Source organism: Pleuronectes platessa, chromosome 19, assembly GCF_947347685.1.
Source record: "Pleuronectes platessa chromosome 19, fPlePla1.1, whole genome shotgun sequence".
NCBI lineage: Eukaryota > Metazoa > Chordata > Actinopteri > Pleuronectiformes > Pleuronectidae > Pleuronectes > Pleuronectes platessa.
In genome coordinates this window covers 3190692-3205613 of record NC_070644.1, presented here as the reverse complement: position 1 = coordinate 3205613, position 14922 = coordinate 3190692, and the positions used below count along the sequence as shown (strand labels likewise).

General features: G+C 42.3%; 1 protein-coding gene across 1 annotated transcript in view; it reads left to right on the top strand.

Annotated features, from left to right (window-relative positions):
- Window positions 1-14673, top strand: part of ttc28 (tetratricopeptide repeat domain 28) — a 135011-nt gene extending 120338 nt beyond the window's left edge. Inside the window, exons 22-35 of the mRNA XM_053411568.1 lie at window positions 1831-1962; window positions 2903-3047; window positions 3162-3341; window positions 3555-4129; window positions 4213-4460; window positions 7429-7553; window positions 8344-8421; window positions 8514-8673; window positions 8991-9067; window positions 9901-9924; window positions 10181-10310; window positions 10905-11012; window positions 11095-11731; window positions 12815-14673. Of these exons, the coding sequence (XP_053267543.1) occupies window positions 1831-1962; window positions 2903-3047; window positions 3162-3341; window positions 3555-4129; window positions 4213-4460; window positions 7429-7553; window positions 8344-8421; window positions 8514-8673; window positions 8991-9067; window positions 9901-9924; window positions 10181-10310; window positions 10905-11012; window positions 11095-11731; window positions 12815-13943 (3748 nt within the window). The 3' untranslated portion in view covers window positions 13944-14673. The remainder of the gene's footprint in view (window positions 1-1830; window positions 1963-2902; window positions 3048-3161; window positions 3342-3554; window positions 4130-4212; window positions 4461-7428; window positions 7554-8343; window positions 8422-8513; window positions 8674-8990; window positions 9068-9900; window positions 9925-10180; window positions 10311-10904; window positions 11013-11094; window positions 11732-12814) is intronic.
- The last annotated feature ends 249 nt before the right edge of the window (window positions 14674-14922 follow it).

Below are 14922 nucleotides of genomic sequence, written 5' to 3'. Positions count from 1 at the left end.
AACGTGCTATTTTAACAGATCAAATCTCCCTGAGTGTGTGAAATGTGCAGCCAAGGGATTCCATAAAAAAGTAATGACGTCTGCTAATGGCAAATTCTGCGAGCCATCAGCCCAGCACAAAGGAGTCTGTTTCCGTTTTTTTCTTTCTGTAAAAGATTCATTATGCTCTTGTTGAGGTGTCATACAGTAAGCATTAGGCTGGCAATAAACTGCAATATTAAAATTACTTACCACCTCATAAGCAATATCATTACCTTGCCTGTACCTGCTTTTCTGCATCATGTAGGACCATCTAATTTTTAATGTTTCCAGAACGCGTCATTGATGTTAAAAGGGGCTTGATTATGTGATAAAATTAAAATACCCTTTTTCGATTAATACACATAAGGTTGTATTTGTTGCTATAGACCAGGGGTGTCCAAACTACGGCACGCAAGCCAACTGCGGCCCACCATCCATTCTTAATTGGCCCGCATCATCAAAATTACAACAAAAAAAAAAACGTTTGTACTTTCTGGATTCTTGTTGTTCTGGGTTTGTACCCTCGGGGTTGAATGCACTTATTGTAAATGCTTCTGCAACTGCGGCTACGGCTTTTCACGCAGCTGTGTTGACGGACTCGTTTTAATTTATGGTTCTCCAAGGGTTGCGGGTGTTGCAAAGGTTTTAGAAACGCCTTCTTTGTGTGGACAAATCCGCCAGTCAGTGACGGGTTATACAAGTGGTCATACATTCGGATCTCTTTTGCCAAACGCTCTTCTATCTGGTCCATATTCGTTCTTCTAAATCTTCCGTTGTTTCTGCCGGTATTATAAGGCATGAAACTGGAAATGTGACTCCGGAAAGGATGTAGTTAGCAGACCAATCACAGCCTTGCGGGCTGCGTGAGGCTTGCGTAGCTTTGTCGTATAGTCAGAAAAATTGGGCGACGCACGCAAGCACGCAAGATGGGGTACGCAAGCACACAAGAGGCACGCAAGGGTCTCTTGTGTGCCTGCGTGTCCCTGAAAACGCAGAAGCCTGCGCCGGCCTTTAGTCGCTTTGGATATAAGCGTCAGCTAAATGAAATGTACTATGGCCCACTGTACTGCACTTCTCAGTTTAGACACTAGGCGGTGCCCAACTCACCCCTGACCTGCCTCTCAGAACGCCGCCACGCCCCCCCCTCGGGATAAAAATACACCCCTGCTATAGACTGACTTTGTCTGGTATGATCAGCGTGGTGGCTCATTTTAATATATGTAGTTGGCCTTTAATGCTTGTCAATTTTTGTCCCATTATTTAACTATGTTTTTCATTGTTTTTATACATTAACCTGTATGAATCTCGATGGTCCAATGTGGTTCAATGTGTAGGATTAAGTGGCATCTAGTGGTGAAGTTTCACTTTAGAGGGGAGTGAATATTCTTGCTTCATCCCTCCTCCTTCCAAGCATTTAGGAGAATCTATAGTGGTGACACAAAAATTTGAAAGTCCCTCTCTAGAATCAGAATTAAGTTTGTTCATTCTTGGCCACTGTAGAAGGGCTACATGGGGGACACTGCAGGAGAGGTCCCACTGTCCCTGTTAATATAATAAGTTAATTCTAAGATGAATAAAAAAAAACTCTTAGTTTCCAGTGATTCTTCTTTAAAGTTTATCGATATTGTATAAAATTTCTGTGGATAAATACTAAAACCTACAGACTGGACCTTCATTCAAAAGAGTGACCACAAATACTAAAGACATAATACTGGAGAAGGAGGTAGTGTGTAGGGCTTTGGATGTATTGATAACGTTTCATTAATTCTGTAATAACGCTGTTTGCCTGCATCACCGTCTGCTTCCCAGAGTTGGCTCCAGCAGTGAGACAGAGAGTGAGGCCGGGGATCTGTTAGAGCAGCAGTTTGAGGAGCTGAACTCCTCGGCCACCGACCCCACGGGCTACCTCCGCATGGTGTCCAGAAACAACCTCTTCAACAGGTTTGTCTCCATAGATGGCAGCGCCACTTTTTTAAAATTGTTCATTGTTCAAATCATACAAAATACAAAAAAGCATTAATACAGCTGAACAGAGACGTTGCATCTCCCCCATTCAGCTCCAACAGAGCTCCCCTCCCCAATAACATGTTACTGTCCAATGCATGTAATCAGATGATTTCCCACTAAAAACAGATTCATACAGATAAATACAGTTTACACACACACACAAAATGGATAGATAAATAAATAAAAGAAAACATAAAGTTCTTTATAAAAAAAAATTCCTTATGATCAGTACCACTTTTCCTCCATAAGCTAAAAAACGTTCCCATGTAGCATAGAATTTTCTCCAATGTCACAATGTCAATATCTTTTACCTATAGTCCAAAAGTAGGGGGACATTTATCCTTCTACTTGGAACAGTGCCATTTTGATCTGACTGAAATATTTGAAAATGAGTTTTACTACAGACATGTATGCTCCCCAAAAGGATGCAGCTTATTGATTGTGTTGATCCTCTTACCATCCCTGAATTACAATATGAAACCCAAACTAAACGGATCAAATGTAAATAATGTATCAAAGACATAAACCTCGGTCTGAAAATGCCCTTAAACGGTTAAAATACACAAATATTCTGCACCAAATATTTGGCACCGTCTACCGAATGGCACCGTTGTCAAACATGAAATTGTTCGAGGGGAAAACTCAGTATTTTCACACAAGCTAAACCCTGATCCACTTCTTTTGCTCTGTCAACAGTCTGTGGCACCTTTCACGCCTGTTATTTTGGGTCAAACTAAACTGATTATATCAGAAAGTCTTGACCGAACAGGTTAGGTGTGAAAGTGCCCAAAGTAAACCCATAATTTGTTGCACCAATCCAGCACTTTGGTTTATGTTTGTGTATTTCTCACATGTGTGTTTATGCCTTCAACAGAAGCTGTCGCAGCATGACCAGCTTATACAGTGCCACAGTGTCTCCAGCGAAAGACAGCTTGTCCTCTCCTCCCTGTCGACTGAGTAACATCAGCAAACCTCCTCTGCGAGCCCTTTATGACTTACTCATAGCACCCATGGAAGGCGTATGTATAGCATGCATGTGTCAGGAGAAATTCTGTAGATCTCAATACACAGCCCGCTAGCATGTCATTTTTATCTGTTTTTAAAGTCATATTTTTATCTTCTCTTGTCTCTAGGGCCTGATGCACAGTAGTGGACCTGTGGGCAGACACAGACAGCTCATATTGGTGTTGGAGGGAGAATTGTACCTGATCCCATTCGCTTTGCTCAAAGGCAGCTCCTCTAATGAGTACCTGTATGAGAGGTTCAGTCTCATTTCTGTTCCTTCTTTAGCCAGCCTGGGAGCCACAATCAAGGTAGGTCAATTGTAGGCATTAAAAAAACTGCTAAGTTTTTGCAGTTTGTTGTAAAAAGAAAGATTTTTGTTTGGCTAAATTAATTAATATATTCTTCAAATCTTCTCATGTATCTTATCTTGTATTGTATTTTTGATTTAACTCCTTAAACTATGAATGATCTCAATAAATATGAAAACAAAAGTCTGATCTGAGTCTTTGTTCTGCCCACAGCCTAATCAACGCAGAGGCGGACCCTCACAGTGCACAGATGGAGGTTCAGTGGCTGCAGTGGTCGGAGCTCCTCGCCTGCCCCCCAGCGTGATGGACCGCTGGTTGTGGGGACCCCTGCCTTCAGCCCAAGATGAAGCTCTTTGGTTGGGGGAACAGCTTGGATGTCATCCACTGACCGGGGCGAATGCCACGAAGGAGCGTGTGCTCACAGCACTGAGTCAGGCAGAGTGCGTTCACTTTGCTACTCATATATCTTGGAAGCTCGCTGCCTTGGTCCTCTCCCCCAGCCAAGAGCATGCTGGGGGAGAGGGCACAGGAGGCCGACACAAGGAGAAATCCCTGTATGGGACCTTGACCTCAGGCCAGCCTGTGGATCGGGATGCAGAGGTCAAGGGTTCGTTTTCAAAGAAGCACAGCAGCCCAGAAAGACTTAGGGGGGAAGATGAAGCAAGCGAGGATGAGTACAGTGTGTGTGATGGGGAGAGTGTGTGTGACAGTCCATCACTTCAAGACTTCCTCCTCACTGCTGCTGATATCCTGGGCCTGAGCTTAACCGTCAAACTGGTGGTTCTGAGGTAAAAACCTTCCTCAGATTTAACATTAACACAAACGTTTTGGTTCTACAGCTCACCTTCGTTCTGATTCCTTGTCACCTCAGGTTGTACCCGGAGTCCAGCAGCAGGGTGACAGCTGACGGGGTGGTGGGTCTGACCCGGGCCTTCTTAGCTGCAGGGGTCCAGTGTGTGTGTGTCTCCTTGTGGCCTGCACCGATAGCTGCCTCCAAACTGTTAACACACACCTTCTATACAGCACTTCTCAATGGCACCAAAGCCAGTGCTGCTCTGACTGAGGCCATGAAGACGCTGCAGAGCAGCAAGCACTTCTCACACCCCTCAAATTGGGCTGGTGAGCAGATTACCATGGACATACACACACACACACTCACAGTCCACTTACTAACATCTCACATTATTCATCAGCCCATAAAGTTGGCTCAGTTGTCATGAAATTGGCTCAGTTTTCATCATGTGACCTTGATGGGACTTCTGAGCAAACTCCATCCACTAAATGACATTGAGTTGCTGTTGAAAATTCTCGAAGACACAAGTGGACCCGTAGAAAGTTTTTTGGATGTTGATTATTTACCTTTTTCCCAAATCACGGATGTATATGAAATGAGGATAGGTGGATGGTTTGTGACTGAATGGTGCGGGAATGTCTACAAGATGTAGTGACACCACGTGTTAAATGGTTTGGAGATGGTGACACTGATGGAAAGACAGGAGCTGAAGCCAGAGTCGAATAAGATGCTACGATTTTTGATTGATAAGATTAGGAAAGAGTATATCGAAGGTATTTGTATGTCTTGCCACGGGCAATAACATATTGGTGATGGGTCACATCCCAAAACCAAGTATTAAGTAGACACCAGTGTTTTAGGCTCAGTGTGTTTGAACATGGGAGGGGTTCTAGTATTTATCACAAAAAATAAGATTTACACAATTAAATATAGCAAAACATTTTTTATATAATATCACAAAAAAATTGTATCTCAATTGAGCACAGTTATTTACAACTAAGAAACTATTTGCTGCATTATGCAAACGATGCAAGACCACCAAAAATCAAAACACAAATAAATAACTAAATGAGTGCAAATACACAACACATCTTTTGTGTTCGATCACCACCGTGACCATCAGTATTGATCCAATTAGTCACAACAGAGAAAACGGAAGAGAGGTGACACTGAGAAGGTGGGGAGGAGAGATGTTGGGTACAGTAGGAGAAGGACGGGGAGGCTGGAGCTGTCAGGCAAGAGGAAAAGAGGAGGTTAATGGATGTGGTTGGAGGGGACATGCAGGTGGTTGGCGTGAGAAAGGAAGCTGCAGGGAACAGGACACGATGGAAACACGTGATCTGATGTAGTAAATGAGAGCAGAATCATTAAAGACCGTGTGAAACAGATGTCAGAGCTGCTTGGTTCTGCATATATGTGGCTACTAAAACCACATGAAGGGAGTTGTTGCGGTTATTGGTCAATATTTATAGCTACCAATGCCCCTGAATGAGAATTTGTTGACAGTAATGAGCAGCTCAACGAGGCTGGAGAGTTCTGACGGCATCCTGCTCACTGCTGTCGAGGACTTCTCGCCACCACCTTCACCGACGCCTGTCGATTTAACCACTGGCACGGATAACTTAGGTCCCTATACAGTCTTTGCCGGTTGGCTGCAGGATGAGTCATCAAACAGTTATAAGTGTTTTACAGTAAGAGAAAAGACAGAGATTTACATTTAAACAATTTTAACACATATTTGGCAAATAACAAGAGACACAGGATTACAACTGGGAACAGGTATTTTCATTTCATTTGGTCTTTAATGTTAAGAATAGCCTGCTCAATCATGGGCTGGAGGAAGAGGCCAAACATTATATCAAGTTAATAATTTTCATATCAGTCGATATAAATAATTATCACAATAATGTCACATTATTTTTTCTTTTTGGTTAAAGACAGATTTTAGTTGTGGGTTTAAACTCTTCTTTATGAGCAGAGAATGACAATTATTTGATAAACAGTAAAAAAAAATTACAAATTTGAGGCAGATCCCCTGTCTTCTACCTCCTCAGTAATGTGCTTGAGCTTAAGCAAATCAATATATATTGAACCTTTGTCGTATTGCTATTGACTATACTCTCTATATATTGTTTTCCCTTTCCTCTATTTCTGTCAAGTAAAACTATGATAAAATCCGTCATTGTGCAGTAGCAGCCTAATGCACTAACCCCTCTTTTACCTTTGACAGATTTCTTTTTCACTTCCATCTTTACAGAACAGAGCTCTGTGCTTCACTGTCTTATCTTTTAGTTGTATTCAATCTTAGCTTCTATAGAAATTCCGTGGCAGAGCATTGAGAGAATAATGTTCAGGGAGACTTTTGCAAAACAATCCCTAAGAAATACTAAATGTGAGCAGGATGGAAGGCTGTTGCAAAGTGAAGGAAACATCCTTGTAACTGAATACAACAAAGTTGGATTTAGACGTTTCATCTCTGCCTCAAACCAGGCTGATGCTAAAGTCTTTATATAGAGGAGGTGCACAGCAGCTTGGAGGTGCACAGCAGCAAGCCAGAACAGACGAGGAACAGTTTGTTCCACATTTGTCATTATATCATGTGTTTTTACTAGGCCTACGTGTGTAGTGACTAAAGTTATAGGTTGTGTCCCTATCTGTAAGTCTACAAAACAAATACATGTATTCACATTTCCATAGTTTGTAAAGTTATGTCTAAGAAAAGCTACTGGATGCTCCTTTAAACTCAGGAAGATATGGTTTCAGTTATGAATAGTTAATTAGGTAACTCTGACTTTTTTCCAGCTCCCTCCCACTGCTCCCAGTTACTCAGATTGATTTATTTTTTCCAAATGACACAAATAGCAGAGTGAAGCTCCAACTTTTTGCACATTACTTTGGATGACTTCATGTACTCTTATGATACACTTCATTGACTGTATATAAAGATGGATGACACAATTCCTCCCACTGTACAAAAATGAAGCCAAAACTACCCAGAGGTGGGCTCTGTCTTCTTGCATGTCATTTGGAGCCAGAGTCTGTCCAGCAGTGATCATGGAGTAGGGCTGTGGTGTCAAGATCCCACCAATATAAGCACTCAACCAACTACAAGCTGTCAATCATTACATTTCATCCCCATTTATAGCATCAAATAACTAATTAGAATCAATCTTACAGAAAAAATGAGCAGATTTGTATTTATGGTGACCATGGAGGAGGCAGGGTTTATGACCCATACTGCCATGTCAACCATCTTTAACAGTATGTGGTATTCCACTGTGTATTTTCTTTCAGGTTACATGTTGATTGGAAATGATGTGAAGCTGAACAGCCCCATGTCGCTGGTGGGCCAAGCCCTGGCAGAGATCCTGCAGTACCCAGACAGAGCCAGGGATGCCCTCAGAGTGCTGTTACACTTGGTGAGACCCCTCCTCACTTTTCAAGACCATCATATAATAACTCTTAACATGGGTCTGGATAAACACATCTGACTCTCACATCAAGTGGACCACCAACTGTTAATGCAAATTAAACTGTTAATCAATAAATTATGCATGTGGCAATCACTTAGGGGGGAATGCAGCCACAGGTTTTTGTCATTTATGATTTTAACAATCCATAAGGATCATTAATTAATTGTTAGAAAGTTCATCTGAAAACATTTTGTAATCTGATGAAGTCTTAATTAACAAACTTCCAAAAATGTTTTTATTGTCAAATGTAAGCATTTGCTGATTCCTTCTGTCAAATTGAATCTCCTTGGTTTTGAACTACAAAACGTGAAGAACTCTGATCACCGCACAGACTGATATTTTACAGACAAAATTACTAAATAATGTAAATAAGCAATAGTTTCAGCCCTATATAGTATAGCATCTACTATATAGTGACACAATGACCTACATTGACTATAGGAGCTGCCTCTTTGCGAATTAGTTTTCCACCCTTCTGATGGTTTTGATGCATCACTTTCATTCCTTCTAAAAAGACAAATACATTGTTGAATTCTGATATGGCATATTTCATGCTCTATCTATCACACCTCAATCAGAGCATGTTGATATGTACTCCAGGTCGGAAATCTGTTAATTGTATAGATATTTACAATAGTTAATTGTAAACATCATCTCCAAACACATGATTCCCAATCAGAAAGTCCCACAGTGATTAATTACCATGGACCATCTCTATCTCTGTCTCTCTCTACAGATTGAGAAGTCTTTGCAGCGCATTCAGAGTGGCCAGTGTAACCCAATGTACACATCCCAGCAAAGCGTGGAGAATAAGGTCTGAGTGCTGGTGTATCTTTCTCTTTGTCTTTAAATGCCAGCGCCTGTCTCCTCCACTCACGTCCATGTGTTTCCTCTCCTCTGGCTAAGGTCGGCGGGGTGCCCGGGTGGCAGGCCCTCCTGTCTGCGGTGGGGTTCCGCTTGGACTTCTCCGGTAGCGTCACAGGACTCTCCGCGGCAGTGTTCTTCCCCACGTCAGACCCTGGAGATCGGCTGCAGCAGTGCAGCACCACTTTACAGGCCCTGCTTGGTACTGCAGCTTGTCCATCATTTAAATGTCATGTCAATCACACTGATAAAATAACATCTTGTTTTACACCTGCACAGACTGCTATGAAATTACAATGTTTCATCACCCAGAGTATAATTCTTACTGGAGTGTCATAATACATGTGCTTATGATATCTGCCAGCAGAGGCCACTGAAGCAGCAGATTCTGCATTGAATGGATTTGATGTTAAAACTGAGCTTTTGAGTTGTAAACATGCTAGACCTGACCACATGAGTTATAACTTTAATGAATATATTTAATTTCTATCTAATGAACCTCCTCATGAACACTCTCAGGTCTGACTCCTCCAGCTCTGCAGGCCCTATGTAAACTTGTCACAGCGTCTGAGGCCGGAGAACAGCTCATTCACAAGGTACTGTCACAGTTAACAGCAGTGTCACAGTTGGTCATGTCACTGGTAGAAGAAGCTTTCCTTTACTTAAGTAGAAGTAGCATTCACCTATGTAAAAACACTAAAAATCCTGTTTGGGAAACATATCAGCAAAGTGTATTTATTCTCATTCTGCAGTAGCATGTCCCCTGTGACTGATCCTTTTTGTTTTATTAGATTGTTAATATTGATGCTGCATGTCACTGCTGTAGCTGCTTGAGCTGGAGCTGGTTTTATCTACTTCTTATACAGTTAGATTAGTCCAGAGGTTCCCAACTTAAGAGTCAGCCACCTCCAAAGGATCATCCGATTCACTTGAGGGGTCATTGATCACATTTGATCTTTGATTATTTGTGAAGTATTGGAGGATTTCACCTATTTTGGCCTCAGACAAACGTACAAAAGACATTTTCTCACAGACATCTGAAACATGCACAATCTTGTCCTATGAAAAGTATTGGAGTAGATAAAGGATAAAGGAGCATAAACTGTAGTGAAATACAATCACTTCGAAACTGAGGAGATGCACCCTGCTTTACTCAACTGACACATCCCATATTATTGACTCCTGGGCATTGTTTTTTTCCTCTCAGTTATTTTATTAGAGCGCATCCGTTCTGCACCGATCTCAACATTACCTTCAACGCTCATTCACCCACAAGTGAATACTCTCAACCCTCCATACCGTGTGTCACATCTTACCATCGACATTAACAAGTCATTAGTCATGCATGTGTAGAGTGATCCAAACGCATCATTTACACAGGAATTAATTGAAGTTCTGTTTCCTCTTCTCTCATACCCACGTCATAAAGGCGGTTAAAAGCATGGTGGGAATGGTAAGTGTTCCGCACGGATGTTACAAAGAAACATATAAGACTGGTTAAATCCGGCCCACAATGATGAGAGCACTAAGTACCTTGATTGTGTTTAATTTGTAAGATCTTTGTGATGTGGGTGCTGAATTAAGCCTGACTGAGTGTTGTCATGTAATGTGGTCCCTGTAGAGTCCCTTTTAAACAATATATCGTCCATTTATTGGATTCTTTTCTCTCTCACTTTTCCCTCTAAACGCCATGTCGTTCTTCTTCAAAGCTTCACCAAGTGTTGGTGCAGTTGCAGTCTAGCGACAAAGAGCAGGACTTCTCACTGGCTCCCATTCAAGTGTCCATAAGTGTGCTGCTCTGGAGGCTCCCGGGCTGCCACGAGTTCCTAGCTGCACTAGGTGAGTCAGTAAGAATAAATGAAGCTATGCTTTCATTTCCTTCTAATTTACTGTCATTCATTTACTTCATTAGTTGTGTCATCACTGGCGTCATAACCACCATCACATCCAACCAACAACCAAATGACTCACTTTGTCCTTTAAGCTTTTTAATGGGTCACAAAGGCCCCTCCAATAGATGCTCTCTATGCACCGACTTTTAAAGGGCTGCTGGACATCCAGAACAATTTTCATTCATGAACAGTTTATTAAAACCTACAACTGCAGGCTTAGTCACGTATAAAACCTCATTGAACCTTGTGCCTGAATTCAAATAGTGATCAACTGCGTTTTAGTGTTGTATTGTGGTGTCTGCAGTGCTAATATGACCTATTTCATATGCTGTGGCCTCTATAATTATATCATCATGCATTTATATTTTAAATCCTTGTTTCCAAATTACATAATTAATATAGCTGATAAATAAATGTAGGGAGTAAAAAGTACATTATCTTCCTTGAATGTTGTATGATTGAAATAAAGAGGTTCAAATTTGCACTGAAGTACTTTGAGTGAATGTCTTAATTACTTTCCTCCACTCGCCCTCCCTCTCAGGCTTCGATCTTTGTGAGGTGGGTCAGGAGGAGGTCGTGCTGAAGACTGGAAAACAGGCCAGCAGGCGCACCATGCATTTTGCTCTTCAGTCCCTCCTGGCGCTTTTTGGTGAGAATGATGCATAATGTTGGACCTTCTTTTCTAGCACTTATAAACTGTATTCTAACACTCATACCCTGTCTTGTTTCAGACTCCACAGAGCTTCCCAAGCGACTGAGCATGGACAGCTCTTCCTCCCTGGAGTCCCTGTCGTCCTCCCAGTCCGCCTCCCAGCCTCACTCTTTACCCCTCTCTTTCGGTTGCTACCCACCTCAGCCCTCCTTCCTGCCCCCAGTCTGCCCAGACAACCTCTCCTGCGATGCCATCTCTGTCTACAGCCTCAGCTCCCTCGCCTCCTCTCTCAGTTTCTTGTCCAGACCAGAGCCCGCAGGAAGTGACATCATCAGCCAGCGCTTGCATCAACAGGAACCAGACAGATCTCGTGGAGGGGCAGGCCTCTACGGCTCGCTCCGTCCTTCAGGCGGCCTGTCAAGAGGTCGACCCCCCAATCATGGAGGGGCAGCAGGAGAAGGGGAAGACGAGGAGTATGAGGGATACTCCATTATAAGCAGTGAGCCGTTAGGACGAGGGGGGAGGGACTGTGACACACTGCCCCTTCCTGCAGGACACAGACATGGCAGAGGCGGAGCAGGGAGAGGATCTAATGGAGGTCATAGGTATCCTATCACCATTTCCTCCAAGGGAAGCATCAGCACGCCTACATCCCCCATTAAAGCTCCTCCGCTGCCCCCAACTGTTTCATCCAACCCCAAGCTCAGGCAGGAAATGTGAGTCCAATGCTGTTTGTTTAGTGAATTTAGAATGAATGAACATGGTCCTGTCCTGTCTGTGAAGAATTCTCACTCTAAAAAAAAAGGGTTTGCAATAATTATATATTTTTCTGCTAGTTCGCATGTCAATGTCGGACGGTTTCTCCACCATGATGGTCAAGAATGAAATATTTAAACAGCTGATTTGATAGATTCCAATGAAATCTGGTGCATACATTCATTTTCCACAATCTGTGAATCTGTCTGACTTTAGTGTTTCTCAGATTTATCTAGCGCCACTGACAGGTTGACTTTGAAAGAAAGAAATGTCTCCACAACTACAGTTATCATGCAATTTATTAAAGACATTAATGTATTGGATTTTAACAACTAATGACTCCAACTTCAAATCAAATTATATAATATTATATATATTTGGTAATTTTTTGATTATCACCAAATACTTGCAAAACAGCCTCAGCCAAGTGCAGCTCAAAGTGCAAGTTCAATGGTTGTTACAAAATCCAAACACAATAAACCTAACAATGGGAACATGATAAAAGCATATGTGAGGATATGTTTGACTTCAGTCAATTCACAGCATGACACAGTCAACAGCTACATCTAGTTTCATGATTTCCTTAACACTGACACAACGGAGTCTCCTGGATATCTGACAAAACTAAAGCATCAACACAAAAGTACATATTGTCTATAATTGAGTCCTGAAAAATGTCTTCTTTAAAAAAGGTCAAAGAATCTGCAGTTGCAGTGAGTTAAATTTGACCATGCAGTTTCCAAAAGAAATCAACTTCTATTATCAGTTTATTATCATTATGTTTCTCCACTAGAATCAAGAAAAATGAAGCATGCTTGGACATTTAAAAATTTCTAGGACATTTTATTGGAGGCACATAGACATAATTTTACTGTAGCAGGCGGTTAGATTTAAATTATAGATATTTTTTTTTTAAGGATGGATATGGAGGAAATACTGGCAATGACGGCTCTTACTGTATAGTCTCATTTACTACTGCAGTTTCTAGAGGCATTCACGTAAACATAACTTGACATTTAGCTCTCTTTATTATCTTTTCCCAGCTCATCTCCTCAGAGGACAAGGAAAGGGAAGGTTAGCAGCTCTGAGTCGGACCAGTCGAGTACTGAGACAGACAGCACGGTCAAGTCCCAGGAGGAGAGGATGGGGCCTGCGGGACAAATGGATCCACAGGAATTGGCCCAGAAGATCCTGGAGGAGACCCAGAGCCACATGCAAGCAGTGGAGAGCCTACAGAAAGCCAACATGAGAGGGAAGACACTGACGGGGCCTGAGGGGAGAGAGGAGGCACATGCCAGACAGCCATCTCACTCTACTCCCACAACGCCAACTTTGACTCCCACTGGGGGAGCACGTGGGTTTCAGCCCTCAGAGACCAGTGCATTTAGCAGGCCACCCAGTAGAGCAAGTCTAAAAGCATGCTCGTCTCCTCTTTCGCTTCCTCGACATCGTTCGTCCCTCTCCGCCTCCGTCTCAACACCTCCCTCAACCCGGCCTAAACCACCCTCACGCTCGTCTTCGCTACAGAAAATTAGCTCAGGCTACAACAGTCCAGCTGGTTCATCTTCGTCCTTATCTTTTTCTGCAAAAGAGCAGGGTTCGCCTTTCCCCATGGCTTCCCCTGATGTGCATGCGCTGGCTCAGCTCAAACTGAAATACCCTCCCTCGCCTTACTCCGCCCACATCTCACCTTCCCACTCTCCGGCTGACAGTGCCCCATCGCCAGCTCTTTCCTACTCCTCCACAGGATCTGTTTCAGGCTCTTCCAGCCCGGCCAACACCCCTGAACTGAACCAGTCAAAACACGACAACAAAGTCCAGGCAGTTCATAACTTGAAAACCTTCTGGGCCAACGCCAGCCAGAAGCCTGAGGTGCCCTACCCTGCCAGTTTTCTCCGGGGGGGGAATAAAAGAATGAGTACAGTTCAGAAAGATGTTCTGGGTTTGCTGAATCTTTCACCTAAACGCGAGTCTCTAAGCAAAAACGTAGAAGGATCCGAGGATCAGAACACTGACAACAGACCAAATGGTCACCAAAAACTGGAGGCTAAACCACCCCCACCTCCAGCTGCTACTGTTCCCACAAACTCTAAAGGAGGCAGCAGACTTCCCTCTGGGAATGGCTACAAGTTTCTCTCACCTGGACATTTTTTTCCGTCTTCTAAATGTTGAGAGTTTGGATGTTTGCTACGGTGCTCCCATAGCCAGTAGGCCGGTCTTCTGTTTCTGTTTCTGTGTGTATAATGGCAGAAGTTTGCAAGATACAACCAACAACACCTGCTGAAGACAAGGATTTAAAAAACCTATTGTTTCATACTGTCTTTGATTTTCGATGGCATTACTTTTCCTTTGAAAGGGATGTTAATGTTTTGAATTTGATGACTACAGTTTGCCTTCTTCTGGTCAGAGCTGGAAAGAGTCGAAGCCCTGGCTTTATTTGTGTTTTCGAGAGAGAGCATGTGTCTCAATGGCTCCATGTACACTGAAAATGCAGTTTGACTCACAGTCCGCTGACTGATTGCCTGGGAAAAGGAAAACATTTAATGTCAACCTAAGGCACTCGCTATATTTGTGTAAGTTGACCTGAATTTGATCTTGATTTATTGTGTAATAATTATTGCTCAATGTCATTACCAATGCTTATTGTTGTGATATATTTTGTAAACTGTGTTTTTCAGTCATTATTACACCTTTTATAAAGACAATTAAAAGAAGGATAAAGTAAAGAAAACATTTTGGTATTTTTTTATGGAGATGTGATTTGAAGTGTAACAGTCAGCATGGTACCTTTTACCATTGAATGTTTCATTAACTTTGTAATGTGCAATTTTGCAGCGATGCCAGACTTATTTAGACATTTCTCAATTCTCATGAAGTTGACAAATAAAGGTTAATTTCCTTGTCTTGTTTTGATTACTTAAATGTATAAAGTGGCTAACAACTCTCGAGGCATTATTTCCATTCATATTAAACACGAAAAAGTCAGTTAAATTTAAATTAGGGGCTGGTCACACTAAGGCAAATGCGAATATCGTGAGGTGAAAGGAATGCAAAGGTTTGCCTCTTTTTGTGTGACCAGAGGACTTTTATATAAATAGACATACCTCATGCCTTAGCGCCAGTTCGGCTCTCTGTAGTTTACAGTTTATCT